We start from the raw sequence: 22,266 nt of genomic DNA on the forward strand, positions 1-22,266 counted from the left end.
CTCGTACCTCCTACGGATCTCAGCTCTGGGGTTCCTGTGGACATCCATTCGAGAAGCGTTTACGAAGTGCTAGTCACTATTCTAGGGGCTGGGAATGCACCACAGAACATGAAGGCTCTCTGCTGTCCTAGTGGGGTGGAAATAGGCTGTAAGTAAGTACCCAGATGATTAAACAGGATCATTCCAGATAGTGAGGACTGCTGTAAGGACCAAGCTGCATGCTGTGCTCATGGGCACTGTTAGATGGGCTGCGGGCAGGCCTCCCCAAGAGAAGCCATTTGAGCTGAGCCCTGAATGACAAGCAGCCTCTGGCCCTAAGAACCTCTTCCTTAGAGGAGCCTTCCCTGAAGCCATGGCCCCTGTCAGCTCTCTCTGGATGTTCCTGCCACGGTGCTTACCTGGTGTTAATAGACCAAATTGTGTCCCCTCCAAATCCATATCCTAATGTGCATGTGACTGTATCTAGCTATAAGGCTTTTATTGAGGTTATTCAGGTTAAAAGATGTCATAAGAGTGAACCCTAGGCCAATAAGACGAGAAAAAGACACTAGGGATGTGTGTGCAAGGAAAGGCTATACGAGGACACTGTGAGGAGGTGGACACCTGAATGCCAAGGAGAGAGTTTTCACCAGAAACCAACTGTCGCCTTTATCTTGGACTTCCAGCCTCTAGAGCTATGAGAAAATTCTTGTTTTTAGGCCACCAGGTCTGTGGCATTTTGTTATGATAGCCTCCGTTGACTAATACAGCTGATTTGTTTTTATTTATTTTATTTTATTTTATTTTATTTTATTTTATTTTATTTTATTTTATTTTATTTATTTTATTTATTTATTCATGAGAGACACACAAGAGAGGCAAAGACCCAGGCAGAGGGAGAAGCAGGCTCCCTGCGGGGAGCCCCATGGGGGACTGGATCCCAGGACCCCGGGGTCATGCCTTGAGCCACCGAGCCACCCAGGCTCCCAGCACAGCTGATGTGTAAGTCCACATCCCCATAGCCACTGTGAGAGCCACTCGGCTAGCCTCCTTGTTCCTGATCCTGTCCCTCCTATGACCCTAGTCTCTGCACAGTAGCCCAAGAGAACTGTCTAGAATGCAAATCAAGATTATGGCAATCCGAATTCAGATTCCAGGAGGGACTCTCAGGCCACATAGAACAAACTCCTCATTCCCATCATGGCCCTGCTCTTCTTCGCACCTTTCTCCCCTTACACACACGAAGGTAGAGGCCTTTGCTGCTCCCTAAACACCGAGCTCCAGCCTCAGGGCCTTTGCACTTGTCCTTCCCTCCTCCGGGGGGGGGGGGGGGGGGCGTCTTATCTGTGCATGCCCGTGGCCTGACAGCTGTCACCTTCGGAGGCCCCCCTGCCCCCCTGCGCGTCCTGCCCCCTGGCTTCAGGGTCTGTGTCCCTGCTCTCGGCCCCGCGCCTCCGGGGGCACCTGGCGGCCCAGGGCACAGAGCTGACGTGGCGCTGGGCTGGCGCTTGCAGGACGGGGAGCAAGGACGGGGAGCGGGACGGGGGGCGGGACGGGGGGCGGGACGGGGAGCCGGGCCCTGCACCCCGGGGCTGCCGGAGCGCCGCGCGCCCCCGTCTGGGAGATCGGGGTGGGGGTGGGGGTGGGGGCGCGCGCCGGTGGCTCCGGGCTCCCGGTCCTCGGGGAGGCGCCCGAGACGCGAAGGGGGTCAGCTCCGGGTCGGGCCGTCCCGCTGCCGCCCCCGGCGCGCACACGCGGCGCCCCCAGCACGCGGGGTCCCGCCGCCGCGCCCCCGCCGCCCGCCCGGCCCCTGCCCCGGCCCGGGCCCGGCCCGACGTGGCGCCGCCGCCCCGGCAACCACGCTCGCGGGCGCAGCCAATGGCCGCGTCTCCCGGGCGCCGGGCGCGGCCTCCCGCCGCCAGAGGGCGCCGCACGGGCGCCGCCGACCCGCCGCCGCCGCCGGTCGCCGAGGGAAGCTGCGAGCGAGCGCCCGGGCCCCGCCGCCCGCCGCCCGCCGCCCGCCGCCCGCGCCCCGCGCCCCGCGCCCCGCGCCCCGCGCCCCGCCGGCGCGGCCGTCCCCGCAGGTAGGTGGGCGCCCCCGCCCCGCGCCCCGCGCTCCTCCCCCGCCCGCGCGCGCCCGCCCGCCGCCGCCGCCGCCTCGTGCTCGCGCGCGCCCGGTAACGGACGGCGGGCGGGGCGGGGCAGGGCGGCGGCGGCGGGGCCCCCGGGGGAGATCGGGAGATCGGGCCCCCCCGCTGCCTCCCCCTCCCCCGGTCCCGCTCCCTCCCGTCCGTCCCTCCCCTCCCCTCCCCCCGCTCTCGGGCGCGGGGCCACCCCTTGCCAGCCACCCAGCCCCCGCGTGCCCGCTGGCACCTCCTGCCCCCGCCCCCCGCCCCCCGCCCCATCGCGTGCCCGTCTATCTGGTGACCCCGGGGCCCCTCCGCTCCCCCCTCCCCCCGCTCTCGGGCGCGGGGCGACCCCCCGCCACCCAGCCCCCCGCGTGCCCGCTGGCACCTCCTGCCCCCGCCCCCCGCCCCCCGCCCCATCGCGTGCCCGTCTATCTGGTGACCCCGGGGCCCCTCCGCTCCCCCCTCCCCCCGCTCTCGGGCGCGGGGCGACCCCCCGCCACCCAGCCCCCCGCGTGCCCGCTGGCACCTCCTGCCCCCCGCCCCCCGCCCCATCGCGTGCCCGTCCATCTGGTGGCCCCGGGGCCCCTCCGCTCCCCCCTCCCCCCGCTCTCGGGCGCGGGGCGACCCCTTGCCAGCCACCCAGCCCCCCGCGTGCCCGCTGGCACCTCCTGCCCCCGCCCCCCGCCCCATCGCGTGCGTGTCCATCTGGTGACCCCGGGCCCCCTCCGCTCCCCCCCTCCCCCCCAGCTCTCGGGCGCGGGGCGACCCCCCGCCACCCAGCCCCCCGCGTGCCCGCTGGCACCTCCTGCCCCCGCCCCATCGCGTGCGTGTCCATCGCGTGCGTGTCCATCGGGTGACCCCGGGCGCCCAAATCAGTGTCTTGGGTTTGCGGGCGGGAGGGATGCGCGCCCAGCGCGGGGCTCCCGTGTTTCGGGGTGACCATCCCCCCGCCTTTCCTTTGCGCGGGGCGCGGCGGACGGCCTCCCGTCTCCCGGGGATGCGGAGACCGCCGGGTCTGGGGTTTCTCCCCCCGCCCTTGAGGAACGCAGAGCTGTCAGTTCCCGTTAGCGCGGGGGCTCGGCTGGGGACGGCCCTGGCAGGGGTGTGGTCCACCGCGGGAAGCGCCCGCTGGGCCCGGGACTGCGCCTGCGCCCGCGGGGGGGGGGGGCTCAGCGGCGCGGGGCTGCCCTCGCGGCCCCCCAGCGCCCGCACCTCGGGGAGGGGCCCGTGCTGGGGACCGAGCGAGCGGACCTCCGCGGGCCCCGGGCCGCGCCGCCGGTGTGGGCTGGGGACCCAGCTGGGCGTGCGCCGGCTGAAAGGCTGGAAAAGACAGACCTGATTTCAAACCCTGGGTAGGGAAAGGGGGCGAAAACCCAACAGTGAAAGACCTCATAATTTTTTTTTTTTTTTTTTTTTTTGCCTTTAGTGCATGTGAAGATGATAGTATTTTGAAACTAATTTAGGTCGACTAAAATCGTTAAGATGACTCACACCGGTTATCTTTTTACTCTTGTTGAACGTGGCAACTCGGAAATTTGAAATTACATATGTGGCTCGCCTTCTATTTCTATTGGACAGTGCCCCGGCTGAGCATCGGAAGGGGGGGCAGGGCGGCTGGGAGCCTGGGCCATCTGCTTACCTTTTCCTGCTTCCCCGGCGGCAAGTGGCCTCCCGTCCCCCAGGCTCTCAGGGAGCCTCTGCCTCTCTGGGTCACTCTGAGCCGAGCTGAACTGCTGAGCTGATTGCAAATGAGATCTTGTCCTCGTTTTTTTTTTTTTTTTTTTTCCTTTTGGCAGAGTAATTCGAGCTAATGGACAAAATTGTCTTTGTTGAAAAATTTTCTCTCTCTGCTATGTATCGGAATCTGGAAGTAGTTGTGTTAGGTGAGAATCACAATCGGATCGCGGGTTATCGAGGATGAATATTTGCCAGTATCTGTGTGTGGGCTCTGTAGAGAGCGTGTAGATTTTCAGGGACTCTTGCCGCGCAAAGGACCTGGAAAGGCCTTCCTCTGAGTTACTGTGACTTTTGCTTGGGGGGTGCTGGTTGTCTGTCTCATAACAAAGTATCCATTAGAGGAGTCATTGTTTCGAGAAAGTGGAAGACTAGCTGTGATGTTTCACGGCCTGGGTTTGCAGTCTCTGAGGGTCGCGATGTAGCCACTTTTTGTTTTTTTGTTTTTGTTTTTGTTTTGTAGCCACTTTTGTAAGTGTTACAGAGTGAGCTAACTGTTGAAAGACCGGGTTGACAGTAAAGTTGCTTTCACTACTTTTTGTTTGTTTGTTTACACCATTGCACATACAGGCGGGAGTCTGATAATAGAATTTAATCTAGGCTGGTAACTATGATTTTTCACTTGAAATTTAGAGGTACCTTTTTAGGCAAAGTACAAACACTGCACCGTATACCCTGCCCACTTTCTCACTTCCTGTGTGTGTCTTGTAAGACTGTTTAGTATTCATCCCTCGTGTTTAAACATATTACGAGCGGAGCATATTTCCAGATGCAGATTTTCCCCGGACTGGTATCCTAACTCCCTTGCATCTGCTGCATTCCGGTGTGAAACCCCTTGAGCCTGTCATTGTGTGTGTGCGTGTGCAGGGGTGTGTTTATTCTGTTCCCCTCGGGTGGCTTGAAAATGCCCACCTGCCTGTCGGGGCTGTATTTGCCTTTTGGAGCACAGTCCAGGGCCCACTTAGACTGCTCGGCCTCCTCCTGGCATCGCTGCCACTTACAGTGTGGCATAGCGTGGTGTAATGAGAATTCGGGCCTGGAGCCAGACTGTCTGGCTCTGAAATCTAGCCCTGCCACTTCATAGCTCCGATCCTGGACTGCTTGCGTCACTTCTCTGTGCAAAAGTGTCCTCATGGTACATATCTCTCGAGACTATTATGAGGATTAAATGATTCAATACACACACCGCGCTTAGACCTGCGCTTGGCATCCAGGATGGGCGCTGAGGGTTAGCTGTTTCTGCCTAACACTGTGGCCATCACGGATCACTTACGGTGGTGTCTTCTCTTAAGGGCAGCTAGTTTCTAAAGTTATCTTGTGAGGCCCAAATGTCATGGATATGAATACAGTGTCTAGCTAACAACATTGTGCATCGTCCCAGACTTTAGTATAATTGGTTTCACTCTACAGGCACTGAGTAATTAAGGAATTTTATTTTTTATTTTTAATTTTTTAAAAGATTTTATTTATTCATGAGAGACACACACACACACACAGAGGCAGAGACACAGGCAGAGGGAGAAGCAGAAGCAGGCTCCATGCAGGGAGCCTGATGTGGGACTCGATCCTGGGACTCCAGGATCACTACCTGAGCCAAAGGCAGGCGCTTAAATACTGAGCCACCCAGGGATCCCCAAGGAATTTTTTTTTTTTTTTTTATGATAGTCACACAGAGAGAAGAGAGAGAGGCAGAGACACAGGCTGAGGGAGAAGCAGGCCTCATGCAGGGAGCCCCACATAGGACTGGATCCCCAGTCTCCAGGATCACACCCTGGGACTGAAGGCAGCGCTAAACTGCTGAGCCACCCGGGCTGTCTTAATTAAGGAATTATAATGAAGATCCGGACTATCTTTTCTCCCTACATAAAACTTCAGAATGATTAACAGATTTAAAATCAGCTGATGAGAGAAAGTTGATGATGCGGATCTCCAGCTTGCAAAACATGAGATAATTTAACGAAGCTTCTGTTTAGTTGAATTTCTTGCTTTCCAGTGTACTGTTCAAAGCTCTCCTGCTCCGCTCCCCTTTCCTTTAGGGGGAGGTGTGTCTGCCATGGTCTCCCCTGTTGGTAGTGAAGGAAACCCGTCCTTGTGCTCCTGCAGGGTTGGCTTCTGGTCTTTCTCTCTGTCCCGGTCCTTAATGGATCCCCACCCTGTTGATTTACACCCCCCCCAAAGGGTTGGAGGCAGAGTCCACCACAGACAGCTCTGCCTGCCTCATCATTTCCTCCCTGGGGCCCTCCTTTGTCCCACCTGTCCTTCAGTGAACATTTGTGCAAGGTGTTAAACTCTCAGGCCTCTTGAACTTGGTAGGAATCATTCTCTTTACGCTTGGCCATTTCATTCGTTCTTCCATTCAAATGTGTGTTGTCCTGGATCCCGATATTGGCTTACAGTCAGGACTAAGAAAGACGAGGTACCCCTGGAAGTGAGTGGCGCAGTGAGCTCGGGATGTGGCAGCAATTTAGGGGGTAAGGGAAGGCCTCTAAAGGGGATATGTAAGCCAGGACTCCAGGAAGAAAAGGAACCAGCTCTGTGTAGTTCTGGGAAGTGTGTTTTGGGCGAAGGGATGAGCAAGCACAATGCCCCAGAGACACGGAGCCCTTGACTCATTCCACAGGCCCACAGAAGGCCAGCGTGGTGGGAGCTGAATGAGTGGGTGTGTGAGAGTAGTGTGAGAAGAGGTCAGAAGGACCCTCCCGGACCTGATAGATCACGAGAAGGACTCCGGAATTTATTCTCAGTCCTAGGAAAGCCACTGAAGGAATTAAAGCCGGGCTGTCATAACTGATTCTTGTTTTTAAAAGAGCTTTCCTGGGCAGCCCTGGTGGCTCAGTGGTTGAGCGCCTGCCTTCGGCCCAGGGTGTGATCCTGGAGTCCCAGGATCGAGTCCCACACCGGGCTCCCTGCATGGGGCCTGCTTCTCCCTCCGCCTGTGCCTCTGTCTCTCTCTCTCTTTGCCTCTCTCGTGAATAAATAAATAAAATCTTAAAAAAAAATAAAAGAGCATTCCTTTTAGTTTAGGGTGGGAAGTGCATGGGGGAGGGGACAGTGGAGAGGACCCAGGCCTAGAGCAGAGGCCGGGGAAGGAGGATATTGCGACATCTAGGCGGGATGGTATGATGTGATCCAGGCCAGGGGTGGCGGAGCAAGTCGTGGGAAGTGGTCAGATTTGGGGCGCCCTGTACGTATTCTACAGTGTCACTTATGAGCTCGGTCAGTGGGTTGATGGAAGTGGGATGTGAGAGAAGAGGATGGTGCCAGGTTTCTGGTTTGAGCAAGTGGCGAGAAAATGGTTTCATCACTGAAAGGGTAGGTCTTTCGGGTGCAAGGTTGGGGTCGGCAGGACGGCCTAGTGTTAGGACCGTTCAAGTCAGAAATGCTGAGTAAAAACCACAGAATTTCGCATATGGTATGTGGCCTTCCATGGAGGATCAGCGTAGAATAGATGGCCTTCCTATAAAGGAGGCTTGGGCATCTGGGTAGCTCTTTGGGAGGGGAATATATATATCTCTACATCAGTTCTCACAGTCAGCTGCTGGGTCACATTAAAAAAATTTGGGGAGGAGGAGCGCCTGGGTGGCTCAGTCGGTTAGGGGTCGGCCTTTGGCTCAAGTCATGTTCCCCGGATCCTGGGATCATGTCCCCCTTCAGGCTCCTTGCTCAGCGGGGAGTCTGCTTCTCCCTCTGCCCCACCCCTTCCCCATGCTCTCTCTCTCTCTCTCACTCAAAATCTTTAAAAAGTTTTTTCTTAAATGAAACAATAAGAATATGAAGAGAAAACATGGAGAGTTATTTTATAACTTCAAAGTGGTGAAGGTATATGTAAGTGTGTCAAGATCCTGGTACCATGGAAGAGAATATTGATAAATTCAGCTACTTAGGGATAAAAACTGCTGTCAAAAAGTATAAAAACCAGACCTAAGGAGAAGGATTGTCATCAAGTGGGGAAAAACAATAACAGCACCAGAAAAGACTACTTTCCTCTCTATATAAAGAACTTTCCTGAATGAGGAGGGTGCAGCCTGGAAGGACAATGGGCAAAAGACCCGAGCAGACAGTTTATGGTGCAGGAAGTACAAATGACTCTTAAATTTCACGAGCTGAGCAGCTACATGCTTCTATCACTAATGATAGAAGGGCTGAGACAAAATCTGGTCACATCGTCACACTGTTGCCACATGTTTCTCACCTCCCTGGTTGGCAGGAGTGAAACCTTGGATAACTGGTTGGTGAAGTGGCAAAATCGGGGCCCTTGTGCGTTGGTGGGCAGGGTCGTGTTATACCTTGGTGGTAGCTGGTAAAGTGAACAAACACATGCACCCTTTCCCCGACAGAACTCTTTTTAAAAGATATTTTATTTATTCATGAGAGACACAGAGAGGCGAAGACATAGGCAGCGGGAGAAGCAGGCTCCCTATGGGGAGCCCAATGTGGGACTCGATCCCAGGACCCCGGGATCACACCCTGAGCCGAAGGCAGATAGATGCTCAATCACTGAGCCACCCAGGTGCCGATGGAACTTCTTTGAAGAAAGACCTAAATGAAATGTCTAGAGTACTTGATGAAGTTTAGAGATTGGAAACAACCCAAATGTGCATCAGAAATTAGGGTATGACTGTATCACACAGAACATGACAGTTAAAGCAGCTTCTCATGTGCTCTGAGAGGGAGTGACCTTTGAGGTCAGGCACTAGGAGACGAAAGCAAGGTGCAGAGCATGCTGGGAACCCCAGTTTGTTTGTTTGTTTTTAAAGATTTTTATTTTTTCATGAGAGACACAGAGAGAGGCAGAGACACAGGCAGAGGGAGAAGCAGGCTCCGAGCGGGGATCCTTATGTGGGACTCGATCCTGGGACTCCGGGATCATGACCTGAGCCAAAGGCAGACGCTCACCCCCTGAGCCACCCAGGTGTCCCAGGGAACCCCAGTTTGTATACAGAATAACAGACACGGGATATGTTTAACTTTTTATTTTGAGAGAAATTATAAACTCACAGGAAGTTGCTAAAGTGGTATTTGGAGGCCCATGAGCCCTTCATCCACTCCCCCCCGTGGTGCTATCTTACAGAACTGTAGTGAGGCATCAAAGCCAGGAAACTGAGATTCGTTGAATGCTGCTAACCAAACTACAGGCTCTTACTCTTACCGGTTTTACATACACTTGTGTGTGTGTATGTGTGTGTGTGTCTGTCTGTCGGTCTCTGCAGTTTTATCCCATGCAGAGATTTCATGTAACCACTGCACTGTCAAGGTACTCTGTTGTTTCACAGAATTTCTTTGTCAGGACATAGAAGAGACCAGTGACAATGAGTGATTGCCCTCAGGAAGGGCAGATGGGTGGCCAAGTGGCTGGAGAGGAGACTCTCCTGTTGACCACCTAATATGAAAATCTTACTCCTTAAACAGTTTGCAATTCTTATGAGACATCTAGTAGAGCTCTCAGACGGGCAGAGGGCCTTGAGCACTGGGCGGTGCAGAAGGTCCTGGAGGGGGGAGAGTGGCTGGGGGAGAAAGAAGGAGCTCTCCTGTTGAAGGCCAGCTGGGGTTCGTGAAGCCCCTCTCTTGAGGAGGGAGTGTGTACCTGTCATGTGCTGCCGATTTTGAATGAGAAAAGTGGCTTTTGGATTAACTTTATCAAATCCTTCCTCACCTGAAAATTGAAGCCAGATTTTAGCTGGATCCAAAAATAAGGTGATGTGTAAAAAAAGTGTTCTTCTTTTCTCTTTCAAAATGGGAAAGAGGTTGTATTTCTCAGGTGAAACTTATCTACGATGAAGACAATCAGAACGGATTGCCAAGGGCAGGAGTGGGGTAGGGACCAGCTGGGGAAGGGGTCTGTGGGAACTTCTAGCATGCCAGTAATGGTATTATGTCAAGATTGGGGTCTGGGTCTGGGTCACAGGAACATATTCTTTGTCAAAACCTGCCTTAAAACTATGCATTTTATAAGGGAAAAAAGTTTCTGCATTTTACCTTAAAAAAAAAAAAAAAACCCCAAACTGTAAACAAATCCTGAAATCTAGGATGATAATATGTATGCTGAGGCGCTTACTGATGAATTACGATTGATTTGTGCCGCTTTGCAGTTTATCAAAATAATAAGGTAGATTGATGGATGGACAGAGGGATGGGTGGGTGGATAAAGATGGGCAGATGGGGTAAACAATGAATAGTCATTGTAGAACATAGTATGTGGTGTTCATTGAGAAAGATTTTTAACTTTACGGTTTGTACAGTTTTTCATAATGCCGTTTTGGGGGAAGAAGACTATAAGAACATGAAATTCCCTATCCTACTATTTTTGCGTATCTATCCCTTGATACTATGTTCCTAAATCTTTAAAGGAGGCAAGTGTTTTGTGCTATTAAAAGAGCTTGCGACTTATTTCCTCTTAATCACCTGCTTGAGTTGTCAGCTCTTTGCCACATGCCCTTTGTCCTTAAGAGGTCGAGGTTCAAGGTTTTCTGGCACTTTCTGGGGAAATAGCCCTAAGGCTATTAACTCAGTGGATTATCAGGATCCCGGAGTCCCTTTTTAGCCAACAGAGACCTCAAACTAATTCCCCACCTTCCCTGTACAGAGGTTGGGAGGAAGGTGTCTTGTTCACTGAAGACGGGGAAGAATTCTTGATTTGGGTCACCTTTTCTTTTGTCACTGACTTTCAGGCCCGACTGCTATGACACCCCTGAGTGCTAATCCGAGTGCCTTTGAGCAGTAAACTCTGGTTCTAAATTGGCCCCACTTTATTTATTTTTTAATTATTATTTTTTATAGATTTTATTTATTTATTTATGAGAGACAGAGAGGCAGAGACATAGGCAGAGAGAGAAGCAGGCTCCCTGCAAAGAGCCCTATGCGGGACTTGATCCCGGGACCCCAGGATCACGCTCTGAGCCGAAGGCAGATGCTCAACCTCTGAGCCACCCAGGCGTCCCCAGGAAGCAAGTTTTAAAGGTACTCAGTGACAAGGCCTTTCCCTCAGTTTTCTGCCACTGCTGTGGTTCCATCTGGAGCTGTTTTATGGATGTATAAGCAAATGTGAATATATAGTGTCTCCTCACCCTTTTATTTTTTATTGTATTTATTTATTCATGAGAGACACAGGAGAGAGGCAGAGACACAGGCAGAGGGAGAAGCAGGCTCCACTCAGGGAGCCCGACGCGGATCTCCAGGATCACGCCCTGGGCCGAAGGCAGACATCAAACCGCTGAGCCACCCCGGGATCCCCTCCTCACCCTTTTATTAAGAATCAGAACAGGGTCATTTTGTGGACACTCACACCTTACCTGTGTTTTTCCAGGGCAGTTTTCTTGGCACAATCCATTTCCTTCTTGACAGGCATTGAGTACATTTTTGATCCTTTTTTCTTACAAATACTCCTTAAATAACTTTGTACATGCAAGTAGGGATTAAATTTTTTTTTGCTAAGGGAATGGTCAGACATGTCAAGTGGAAGTGTAGGAGGAACCCCATACACCTCCCATTGCTGCTTGGGACAGGTGTCCATATTTTCCGTGGTCTTGTTTTATTTATTTCCACCTGTTCATCCTCCTTTAAGCTAGATTACCTGCAAAACAAACTCGAGAAATAATGCCATTTTACTTCTGTGTCCTGGGGTTTGTAAACATTTATTTTGGAAAATTTAGAATGTTGACTAAGTAGAAAGAATCCCTGTGTTTGTCACCAATTGGCCACATTCTACTGTTTTGTCCCCACCCCCTCCTTTTTTTTGGTTGCTGGAATATTTTTTTATTATTTTTTTTATCATTCATTCATTCAGCTCCACACCCAATGCAGAGCCCAGCTCAGGGCTTGAACTCACAACCCTGAGATCAGGACCTGAGCTGAGATGGAGTTAGACACTTAACCACCTGGGCCACCCAGGTGCCCTGCTGAAATATTTTAAAGCAAATCCCAGATAGATCATTTCACATACAAATACTTCAGTAAAGTGGCAACTTAGGCAGAAGATCAAAATGTTTAGAACTGACAGTATTTTAAAAAATTATCAGTTACACACCCTTGGGGCATTCCAACACTTGTCCCCACCCCTACCTACAGTTTTTTTTTTTCCTACATACAGTTTGTAACAGATTTAAAAGTAAAACTACAAATGTCAAGCAATAGTGAAACTAAAACATCTCAGCTATTTACTTGAAGCTTGGGTACGAGTTCCCCATCCATCACATGAGTTCAAATGTACAGTTTGTGTGAGAAGATGTCCTCTTAGGCTTCGACCCCAGTACTCATCTCAGGGTGACCATGCCCCCTCCTCACCCCTGCTAGGGGACATTAACAAGGCCTGGAGGGACTTTTGGTTGTCACTACTGGCATCTAGTGGATGGAGGCCAGGGGTGCTGTTAACATCCTATCGTGCACAGGGTGGCCCCCAATGATAAAGGGCTGTCTGGCTCAAGCTTCTGGGTGGAGAAGCCCTAGTTTAGGACACTGGGCGATGGTGCTTTATCACAGATCTCTTCCCTGGGGTTCTCCTTTAACTTTGTTGGGAATTGCTTCCTGAACAGTGATTAGGTGGGGGGCAGACATCAACAGCATTGACTTGTGTTGACATTTGCCTGCGTCAAGTTGAAAGTAAACCCTTACTTTCTAGAAAATTCCAACCGAATGACTTTATTCAGATTTTTTATTCTATCAGTTGTATGAACAAGGACTATTTCAGAAGTTGGCGTGACAAAATATGTATAAGGTTTCCACTCTGCTCACCAGGAAGTCAGGCCCCTATGAGGCAGACGGATGTGAAAACTTTTCACTTCTGGAGAGCTTCCAGAAGCAAAACAAGGCCAGGACTGTTTTAGTGGCAGCTTATGCGTGCGTGCGTATAGAAAGGAAAGAAAGAAAACCTGGAGCTGAAGGGCCGGGGAGAGAAGAGGCCCTTGGAAGAAAATGACTTTTTTCTCGGAGATTCTTTAGGAGGAACATACAAAATCAGTGTGGCTGCTCGGCCTTAAAGGAGGGTGAAAAGCTGATGCTTCCATGTGGTGGGCCACAGGGACCTTCTGGATCAGCCAGAGTGCTTGTCATCGAGGACCCCGGGGTCAAGTCAGCAGAGAGGGACGAGGCCACAAGTAGTTGTGCAGCAGGACTGCAAATTATGCATGGTACCATCACGGGGCCTTCTGTAACTGTGCCTTGTTTCTTTCCAGATTGATCATTTAGAAAGTGGATGTGTGGGGTAACATGTCCAGTGTGTCCGAGGAGAGAAGAAAAAGGCAGCAGAACATTAAGGAAGGACTGCAGTTTATACAGTAAGGTTGCACCTGCGTTCCTGTCCCGTGATGCAGTTGACCCTTGGGCAACGCGGGCTCAGGGGTGCAGGACCGCCCCCCCCCCACCCCGCGTGCGGTTGAAAGTCCACGTATGATTTTCGACTCCCAAAATGTAACTACAGTAGCCTACTGTTGACCGGAAGCCTGATCAATAGCATCAACAGTTGTTGAACACATTTTATACATTATATGTGTTATTTACCATATTAAAATAAAGTAAGCTGGAGGAAAAAACCATTTGGAAAGTCACAAGGAAAAAAAATATGTTTCTAGCCTTTTATCATACTTACAGAAAAAAGATAGAGTTCTAAGTGGACCCACGCAGTTCAAGCCTGGGTTGCTCAAGGGGTCAGCTCTGTTTTTCTGTATTAGACTAAGAAACCTTAAGTCCTGTTTATAAGTCTTCTTATTCAGGTTTCAAATTAGATATTTTTATTGAGCAATAGTTTTTGCTTTTGTACATTTGATTACTTATGTGTCCTGAAATGTACCTTACCGTCACTGATTTTTTTAAATTTTTTTTTACTGTTGCTGATTTTTATTTATTTTTATTTATTTATTTTTAAAGATTTATTTATTTATTTATTCAGAGAGATTGAGAGAGGCACAGACACAGGCAGAGGGAGAAGCAGGCTCCTTGCAGGAAGCCCGACATGGGACCCGATCCCTGGTTTCCAGGATTACACCCCAGGCTGCAGGCGGCGCTAAACCGCTGCCCCACTGGGGCTGCCCCCGTTGCAGATTTTTAGAGTGAAAATCCTTTAGCGTCTCTGAACATGTTAGACTAAGAGCAATTGGAACCTGATCCCATCAGAGCACTCCTGATGGCTGAGAAGTGACTTGAGAATGAACTTGCACACAGGGCTTTTGTAATCAAACTTAAGAAGCTTGGGCTTTAACTAGCCTTCTTGAGCCTGGCAGCCCAGGGCTTGGGCGGATTTGTCCCTGTAGAAGGGCCTCTCTGTCTTTCCTGGGAAGGAGACCACCTTCTCTGTACTACAGTGACCTGAATCAAAAAGTATTTGTCATTCCATGCTATTTGGAAACCTTTTTGGTATCTGAAGAATTAAGCCTTCTTTTAGTAGAAATAGTTTTGAAAAGAAAAGTATAATATTTACTCAAGAGAATAGAAGGGAAGAGTTACAGATTCTTTATTTCCCCCGTGACTACAGTTATGTGTGAATAATGGTAGTAAAGAAAGGTAGGTCTTTAAAATGTGCTTTGAGGGGATCCCTGGGTGGCTCAGTGATTTAGCACCTGCCTTTGGCTTGGAGCGTGATCCTGGAGTCCTGCCTGCATGGAGCCTGCTTTTCCCTCTGCCTCTCTCTCTGTCTTTCTCTGTGTCTCTCATGAATAAGTAAATAAAATATTTTAAAAAAATAAAAAATAAAATGTGGGGATCCCTGGGTGGCGCAGCGGTTTAGCGCCTGCCTTTGGCCCAGGGCGCGATCCTGGAGACCCGGGATCGAATCCCACGTGGGGCTCCCGGTGCATGGAGCCTGCTTCTCCCTCCGCCTGTGTCTCTGTCTCTCTCTCTCTCTCTGTGACTATCATAAATAAATAAAAATTAAAAAAAAAAAAATGTGCTTTGAACCTGTGGCAAACTAATAGAACCTCAGTTTTATGATGACCCCTGGATGAACAAATCCTGATAAGAGTGTGATGATTAAAATTAATTGTTTTCTTCTTCTTAGGTCACCACTGTCATATCCAGGAACACAGGAACAATATGCGGTAATGATGGGGAATATCTGCTTAACGGCCCTGCAAGTAGCTTGGGAACTATAATGTGTAGTGGGGGTTGGTGGACTGCTGCTTTGTGGGCCCAATGTGGCCTGTTGCCTGTTTCTGTAAATAAAGTTTTATTGGAACACAGCCATACCTATTTGTTGACGTATTTATCTGTGGCTGCTTGCATGACATATGGTAGCTGAGACAGAGACCATATGGCCCACAAAGCCTGAAATATTTACTCTCTGGGCACTTACAGAAAGAGTTTGCCAATCTCAAACATGTATAGGTTGTCATTTGTTGGCACGCGTGGGCAGTTGTCCTGTATCGTCCTTCCTCCATGAGTGTAGGTTGTGCTAATTTTCTTCTGGGACCCTTGAAAATTACCCTTAGTCCACCTCTCATTTCACTGAAAACAAATGGGACAGAATGTGTTGTGAAGGAGAGCGCACAGCAGCTTCCATTTTTATTAAAGAGAAGGGAGGTTCTAACAATAGTAAATGGTGCCAGGATCCTAGGAGGGAACAGCTAGAGATGAAACTAGTTCAAAACACAGCGAAAGCCCGGTTCTCTGGGTCTTAGATTAAAGGCCCTCATCTGTACACACTGTTAGTTCACCCGTGGCTCTTTGTCTCTCTGAGTTTTGATCCTTCTAGATGTCACTTCTTTCTGCCTGCTTCTCTCTCTCCCTCTTCTCTGTTTCCTTCCTGTTTTCTTGCTTCTCCCCTCCCTCTCTCCAAACAGTTGTAGAATCAGAGAGTATTATGGCTAGAAAGATCCTGGAACATTCCATTAATTTTACAATATGTTTTATAGTCTTGACATTTACATTTGGAACTGGGTTCCCGAGAGGTTAACTGGCATGCATGTCACAAGTCACCTCCCTTGTTAAACGTTGATCGTTCCAGTTTTCTTTACTACTTTTGTCAGCTTACACGAATTTCATAAAATGAGACTGAAAGCTTGAATATCTATCTGTTCTTGTACTATTTATCTGATCCTGACTCTTAAAACATTAAAGCAGCAATGGAAATCATGAAGGAAACTTCAGAACTTTTATATGTATCAAAAGAATGAATGTGCTCTACTTCTTCGGTGACAAAGAAGTTTAATAACCCCACTCCCAAATCAGTAATTGACCTCAGCAAACAGTTACAAAGAGGAAATACAATGGTCCACGAAGATGTGGGACATTATTTGCGCCTGATGAGTCACTAAATTCCACCTCTGAAACTAAAAAAAAAAAAAAAAGACCTAGAAACAACTAAATTCTACCTCTGAAACTGGGGAAAAAAAAAAAAAAAAGACCTAGCAACAATAAATTTGGGAAATCATTGGTAATCAGACATGCAAATAAAAAAGAGTACAGTTTTTCACCTAGAAATTAGTAGGGGTTTTATGTGTATACAAACACACAGGTGCACACATATTGCACACATACTACCTACCCAGTGTTCATGGGGGTGCCATGAAGGAAACTGCTAGGTGTGTTTATTGTTATTGCCCCTTTGGAAGGCAGTTTAGAAATACTGGTCAGAAGCCTTAAGATGCTCATTCTTTCTGACCCAGAGTTTCCACTTGGAGGAATTTCTCATGGGCACAGAGTTGGGGATGTGAACAAATATTTTGCTGCATTTTTCTTCATAATGAGAAATTGAATTTTCTCTTAAAAAAGCAAGGAAGACGAAGTCCTAGCTGAGATGGTGGTGGCATGGTCTGGGTTCCCATTTTCTTAGAACTGTGCTTATCATAAAAGGCTCTGAAGTTTTCAGTACAAAAATGAAAATTTCCTAGTACCCTGACTTGTTCCGTGAAGGGCTTCAAGTGGTAACTTTCTTTTTTTAAAGGTCTATTTACGTGCTCTTGTGAGAAATCTTTTTAATGAAGGCAATGATGTTTATCGGGAATGTGATTGGAACAACTCAATAAGCCAGTACACAGAAGCTTTGAATATAGCTGGTTATGCCAAGTCTGAAGAAATTGTCATCCCTAAAGAAATAATTGAAAAACTGCATATAAATCGTATTGCTTGCTATTCTAATATGGTGAGTTGTGATTTTTCTAAAATAATGTTTCTAGAGAAAAAAAACTTTTTCAGGGGGATCCCTGGGTGGCGCAGCAGTTTGGCGCCTGCCTTTGGCCCAGGGCGCGATCCTGGAGACCCGGGATCAAATCCCACGTCGGGCTCCCGGTGCATGGAGCCTGCTTCTCTCTCTGCCTGTGTCTCTGCCTCTCTCTCTCTCTCTGTGACTATCATAAATAAATAAAAAATTAAAAAAAAAAAACAACTTTTTCAGTAACATAGTACAATAAAAGTCAATTTTCTAATTTCCATTCTTAAGAAAGACATATTGACTCCTTTTAGAATGGCCCGAGGCTTTGAAAGATCAGCTTGGGCTGAATGTTTAGGGATTTTAGAAATCATTTGTTTCTTGGACTAGTCCTTGGAGTTGCCATGTCAGTCTGGCTTCTGGGCTGTCTGCTCATAAAAGAAATCAGCACAGGAAGATGCAGGTGTTCACAGATTTTGTTTTCTGTAATGGATTCTTCTTTGGTTAGCTGTTTGGAAGTTATATTTCCAGTTGATTTTTTTTTTTTTTTAAGATTCGATTGTTGGGGCACCTGGGTGGCTCAGCGGTTGAGCGTGTCTGCCTTCTGCTCAGGTCATGATCCCGGGGTCCTGGAACCGAGTCCTGCATCGGGCTCTCTGCATGGAGCCTACTTCTCCCTCTGCCTGTGTCTCTGCCTCTCTCTGTGTGTCTCTCATGAATAAATTAATAAAATCTTTAAAAACATTTTTGATTATTTTTTTGAGAGAGAGAGAAAGAGAGAGCACATGGATGTGCTTGCATTGTTATGGGCAGGGAGAAGGGGAGAGAGAGAATCTCCCTCAGAATACCTGCTGAGCTTGGAGCCCAATGTGTGGGTCGATCTCACGACCTCGAGATCATGACTTGAGCTGAAATCAAGAGCCAGCAGCCTAACCAGCTGAGCCACCCAGGTGCCCTTCCAGCTGACATTTTAAGGAGCTCCCACAAAGGGTGACTAGTGAAGAGAGTAGGACGACAGGGTGAGGCCTGGGGCACCACCTGTGTCTGGAAAGTTTTATTTCTTGAGGACCTGGGGACGTTTATGGCCAGATGTCAATGTTTATCTGATCTGGGTGATGGGTACACGGGGATTCATGCTATTCTTTGTGCTTTTGCATATTTGAAATTTTCTAATGAAGATAATTTTTCAAAATTTTTTAATTTAAAATTTATTATTATTTTATTATTTAAATAAATAAATTTTTAAAAAATTTTATTTATTAATGAGAGATAGAGAGAGAGAGGCAGAGACACAGGCAGGGGGAGAAGCAGGCTCCACGCAGGGAGCCTGACGTGGGACTCGATTCCGGGTCTCCAGGATCATGCCCTGGGCTGCAGGCGGCACTAAACCACTGAGCCACCTGGGCTGCCCTGAAGATAATTTTTATTTACTTTTATTTTGTTTTTTTCTGAAGATAATTTTTAGAAAGAAAAATGAAACTTTGAACTTAAGAGTTTAAAAGGTATGGGGGTGGTGGTGGGGGTGGTGGTGGTGGTGGTAATAGTCCGGGCCTTCATTGGTCTGCCTTTGTAGGAAGACCTCCGCACAAGAAATGAATTGTTGCTAACTCTGTTTGGTCTTACATCCCAGGGTTTCCATGATCAAGTTTTAGAAGAGTGCGATGCAGTCCTCAGTTTAAATGCCAGTAACTGCAAAGCTCTGTATCGGAAATCTAAGGCTCTCAATGACTTAGGAAGATACAGAGAGGCTTATGACTCTGTAGCAAAGTGCTCCTTGGCAGTGCCTCAGGTATGGAACTCCTATTTCAGTTCCTTGGTTCACATCATAACCATATCCTTGCTCCCAAGTGGGGAGATGGCTTTGAAAGAGTTCCCGTTCTCCAGCCAGCTGCCCACGTGCTTCAGCTGGGAACAAGGCTCATAAAGCAAGTGTCTCAACAGAATAGGAGTTCCGGCTGTTTTGCCTGTTTGTCTTCACAGTTAGTAAATATAACCCTCCATTAATCATATTTTCTTTCTTTCTTTCTTTTTCTTTTTTCCAGGATGAACATGTAATAAAACTAACTCAAGAACTAGCTCAGAAATTGGGATTTAAGATAAGAAAAGCATATGTTAGGGCCGAGGTAAGCTGAGGTTCTCTCCATGAGGTATTTTCATTCTGTTTTGTAACTTTAGAGCCAGTTCTATTTTTAACTTAATTTTTTAAAATTAGTGTCTTTATTTTCTTGCAGCTCTCATTAAAATCAGTTCCTGGGGATGGGGCTACCAAGGTAAAGTTATTACTTCTGTAAGACTCATAGCTTTTTGTAAAACAAAACAACCCCCCCCCCCAAAAGAAAAAAAAAAACAAAACAAAACCAAGCAGAAGCATTTGCAGTTCTGCTTTTAATATTTTTGGTTTGTGTCTATTTTTGAGAGCTTTTTGTTCCTCAGACACATAATTGGCCAGAGCTTCCTGTCCTATAAAAAGAAACAAACAACCAAGTAATATCTTTTAACCAGCATTTCCTGAAGCCCGATGGAGCATTTTACAGGATGTTCATAGATGTTAGGTTTTATTAGAAAAAATGGCTCAGGGACACATGCGAATTTCGGATGTCTTTGGGTTAAAACACAATTAACGAATTGTTTTTTAAAAAGGTAAGTCTTGGAGCTGTTAGGATGCCATTGTGAGTGGGGAGTGAGTGGTGGCTAGACTAGTCCTTCTGGAACTGGTATATGCTCCTGAACATCCTTTGAGAAATACTGTGCACAAGAAACAGGCGGTGGTGCCAATAGACCAGCCCTGCTTAACCACGTGTCACCAACATTTATATATTCCATCTGTTTCTTGGATCTTAACTGGAAGGAAGTCAAATTGCTGGGAGAATTTACAATGCTGTCTTCGAGTAAGATTTACAGATTGCTTGTAGTGGAGAATCCTGAAAATACTATGACCCGTTATTTGGTTTAATTTCTAGGCTTTGAACTGTTCTGTGGAAGATATCGAGCCAGGTATGTTTCCACATGTCATCTTAATCTAGAAAGTGCCAGCTTTAGATGTATGTATTGTAGTGTTGTCAAATACGGTTGCTGTGTGGTTATTAGTATTAAGGCAAGAATAATTTTGAAAACTACCTGGTGCTTCTGGATGTGCCGGCCAGTGGTTGATAATACTGGATGTCAGTAAGCGGTCATTGAACACCTCCTGTGGCCCTCCCAGCATCTCATAGCTCTGCCCAGAAGGGGCCCAGGCATTTTGAGAAAGACGGATACGTTTTCACAAGTGACTATGTCTATTCCTGGGTAAAACAAATGACTTTTAGAATTATTTTTACCCTTTTATTTGAATCGCTTTTATACTGTTGTCTCCCTATTGATTTTTACGATTGCTTTCATATTTTCACCTAGCTCTTCATTTTCTCTGTTATTGGCTCTTGACACTAGTCTTAATGTGAGTACACTGAAAACGAGTGAGTACGTTTCAATCCATGTTACAGATTTATTAACTCCGAGGCAGGAAGCAGTTCCCGCTGTCTCTGTACCTGCATCCAGTTTCTCTCACCAAGTTGGAAGTGAGCTGGCCTCAGTTCCTATGATGCCCTTAACTTCTATTTTGCCACTGCAAGTGGAAGAGAGCCCTCTGCCATCAACAGTGTTGGCAAACGGAGGAAAGACTCCCTTTGCTATGCCAGAAGCTTTTGTGGATGATGGAGACATGGTCCTTGGGGATGAAATAGATGACCTTCTTGATTCGGCCCCTGAAGCCAATGAAACCATTATGGTAAATTTCAGCATTACTCCTCTCTTCTGAAGCCAGGCTTAATTTTTATTTATGTTTTTATTATTATTATTTTTTAGAGAGTTTAAGTGGGGGTATGGGGAGGAAGGACAGAAGGAGAGGGAGAGAGAATGTTAAGCAGGCTCCAGGCTCAGTGCCTATGTGGGGTTTGATCTCGTGACCCTGAGATCAGGACCTGAGCGGAAACCAGGAGTTGGATGCTTAACTAACTGAGCCACCCAGGCACCCAAGCTTAATTTTTAAAAAATTGCCATGTAACCGTATTTTCAGCATTACCTGTCGGCTGAACTTTGTGTCTCTTAATTTGAAAATCACTTTGTCCTTTTCTGGTGGTAGCAGGCTCATGTGGTTATTTTTTAAGTAAAATAGGAGTGCTAATCAAGTAATGAACTGGTTTTCCTCAACACCTTTGGGAATTACATAGTATGGAAAGGGTACATTTAAAACTCTGAAAAAGGGGAGTGCCTGGGTGGCTCAGTTGGTTAAGTGTCTGCCTTGGGCTCAGGGCCTGATCTCTGGGTCCTGGGATTGAGCCCACATCAGGCTCCCTGCTCAGCAGGGAGTCTGCTTCTCCCCCTGCCTCTTCACCTCCTACCCCCACTGTGGGCTCACAATGTGTGCGCGCACACATTGCACATGCACACAGTGCACATTGCACATGTGCACATGCACATACACACACACACACACTCTCTCTCAAATAAATAAGATCCTTAAAAAATAAATAAAATTCTGAAAAAGATTAGGCATTTGATATTTAAAGTAAAATGGGTCTTTTGGATTAAGGGCTTAAAGGATAACACCTCAAGGTAAGTGTAAAACCAAGGTCAGGCTAGATCTGGACGGCTCTTGTTTTTGTATGGCCTGCAGAATAGGAATGGGGGGTCTTATATTTTCAAGTGGCTGGAAGAAAAAAATAAAAGAACAGTATCTCGTGACACATGAAAATGAGATGAAATTCATATTTCAGGGTCATCAGTAATGTTTTATTGGAACACAGCCACTGCTGTTCACTTACGTGTTGTCTGTGGCTGCATTTACACTGCAGCAACACAGTCTAACAGTTGAAACAGAGGTTGTGGTTGGCAAAGCCTAAAATGTTTAAGAACTAGCCCTTTGCAGAAAAAGCTTACTGACCCCTGCCATAAGTTATATTGAAATAGCAGCAGGAGCAGCAGCAGCAGCAGGAGCAGCAGCAACAGCAGCAGCAATAGCAGGAAGAGGAGGAGGAGGAGGAGGAGGAGGAGGAGGAGGAGGAGGAGGAGGAGGAGGAAGAAGAAGAGGAAAGGAAAGGAATTCAGGGCCAGTTTCCAGTGTGGCTGAAATAGATGATGTCCATGTGGAATCGACTGAGAGGAAGTACAGTGTAAAGGCAGGCACCCTGGGGTTTGGTTTTCACCACGTATCTGGGCTTTAGCAGCTTTCCTCACCTCCAATTTCCTGGTTTGTACCGTGGCCACACAGTAGGATGTGTCCTGCAAAGTATAAAAATTAAATAGATGGTATGTAACTTTTATCAGTACTTAACAAGACACATGGAGGCTCAGTCAATTGTCACACTGATGAGGATG

The 22,266-nt window shown here is 48.0% G+C and overlaps 1 protein-coding gene across 4 annotated transcripts in view; it reads left to right on the forward strand.

The window, feature by feature from the left end:
- Positions 1-1,935: 1,935 nt before the first annotated feature.
- The window catches only part of ZC3H7A (zinc finger CCCH-type containing 7A), a 37,313-nt gene continuing 16,982 nt past the window's right edge, over positions 1,936-22,266 (forward strand). Inside the window, exons 1-9 of one of the 4 annotated variants that reach the window (XM_041748928.1) lie at positions 1,936-2,063; positions 13,010-13,111; positions 14,827-14,866; positions 16,711-16,908; positions 18,545-18,703; positions 18,957-19,037; positions 19,146-19,184; positions 19,875-19,908; positions 20,394-20,677. In XM_041748928.1, coding sequence (XP_041604862.1) covers positions 13,044-13,111; positions 14,827-14,866; positions 16,711-16,908; positions 18,545-18,703; positions 18,957-19,037; positions 19,146-19,184; positions 19,875-19,908; positions 20,394-20,677 — 903 coding nt within the window. In that variant the 5' untranslated portion in view covers positions 1,936-2,063; positions 13,010-13,043. Of the gene's footprint in view, positions 2,064-3,285; positions 3,461-3,970; positions 3,992-13,009; positions 13,117-14,826; positions 14,867-16,710; positions 16,909-18,544; positions 18,704-18,956; positions 19,038-19,145; positions 19,185-19,874; positions 19,909-20,393; positions 20,678-22,266 lie in introns of those variants that run through there. The other 3 variants (XM_041748929.1, XM_041748930.1, XM_041748931.1) reach the window with 3 other exon arrangements.

Source organism: Vulpes lagopus, chromosome 3 (assembly GCF_018345385.1).
Source record: "Vulpes lagopus strain Blue_001 chromosome 3, ASM1834538v1, whole genome shotgun sequence".
NCBI classification, from domain to species: Eukaryota; Metazoa; Chordata; class Mammalia; order Carnivora; family Canidae; genus Vulpes; species Vulpes lagopus.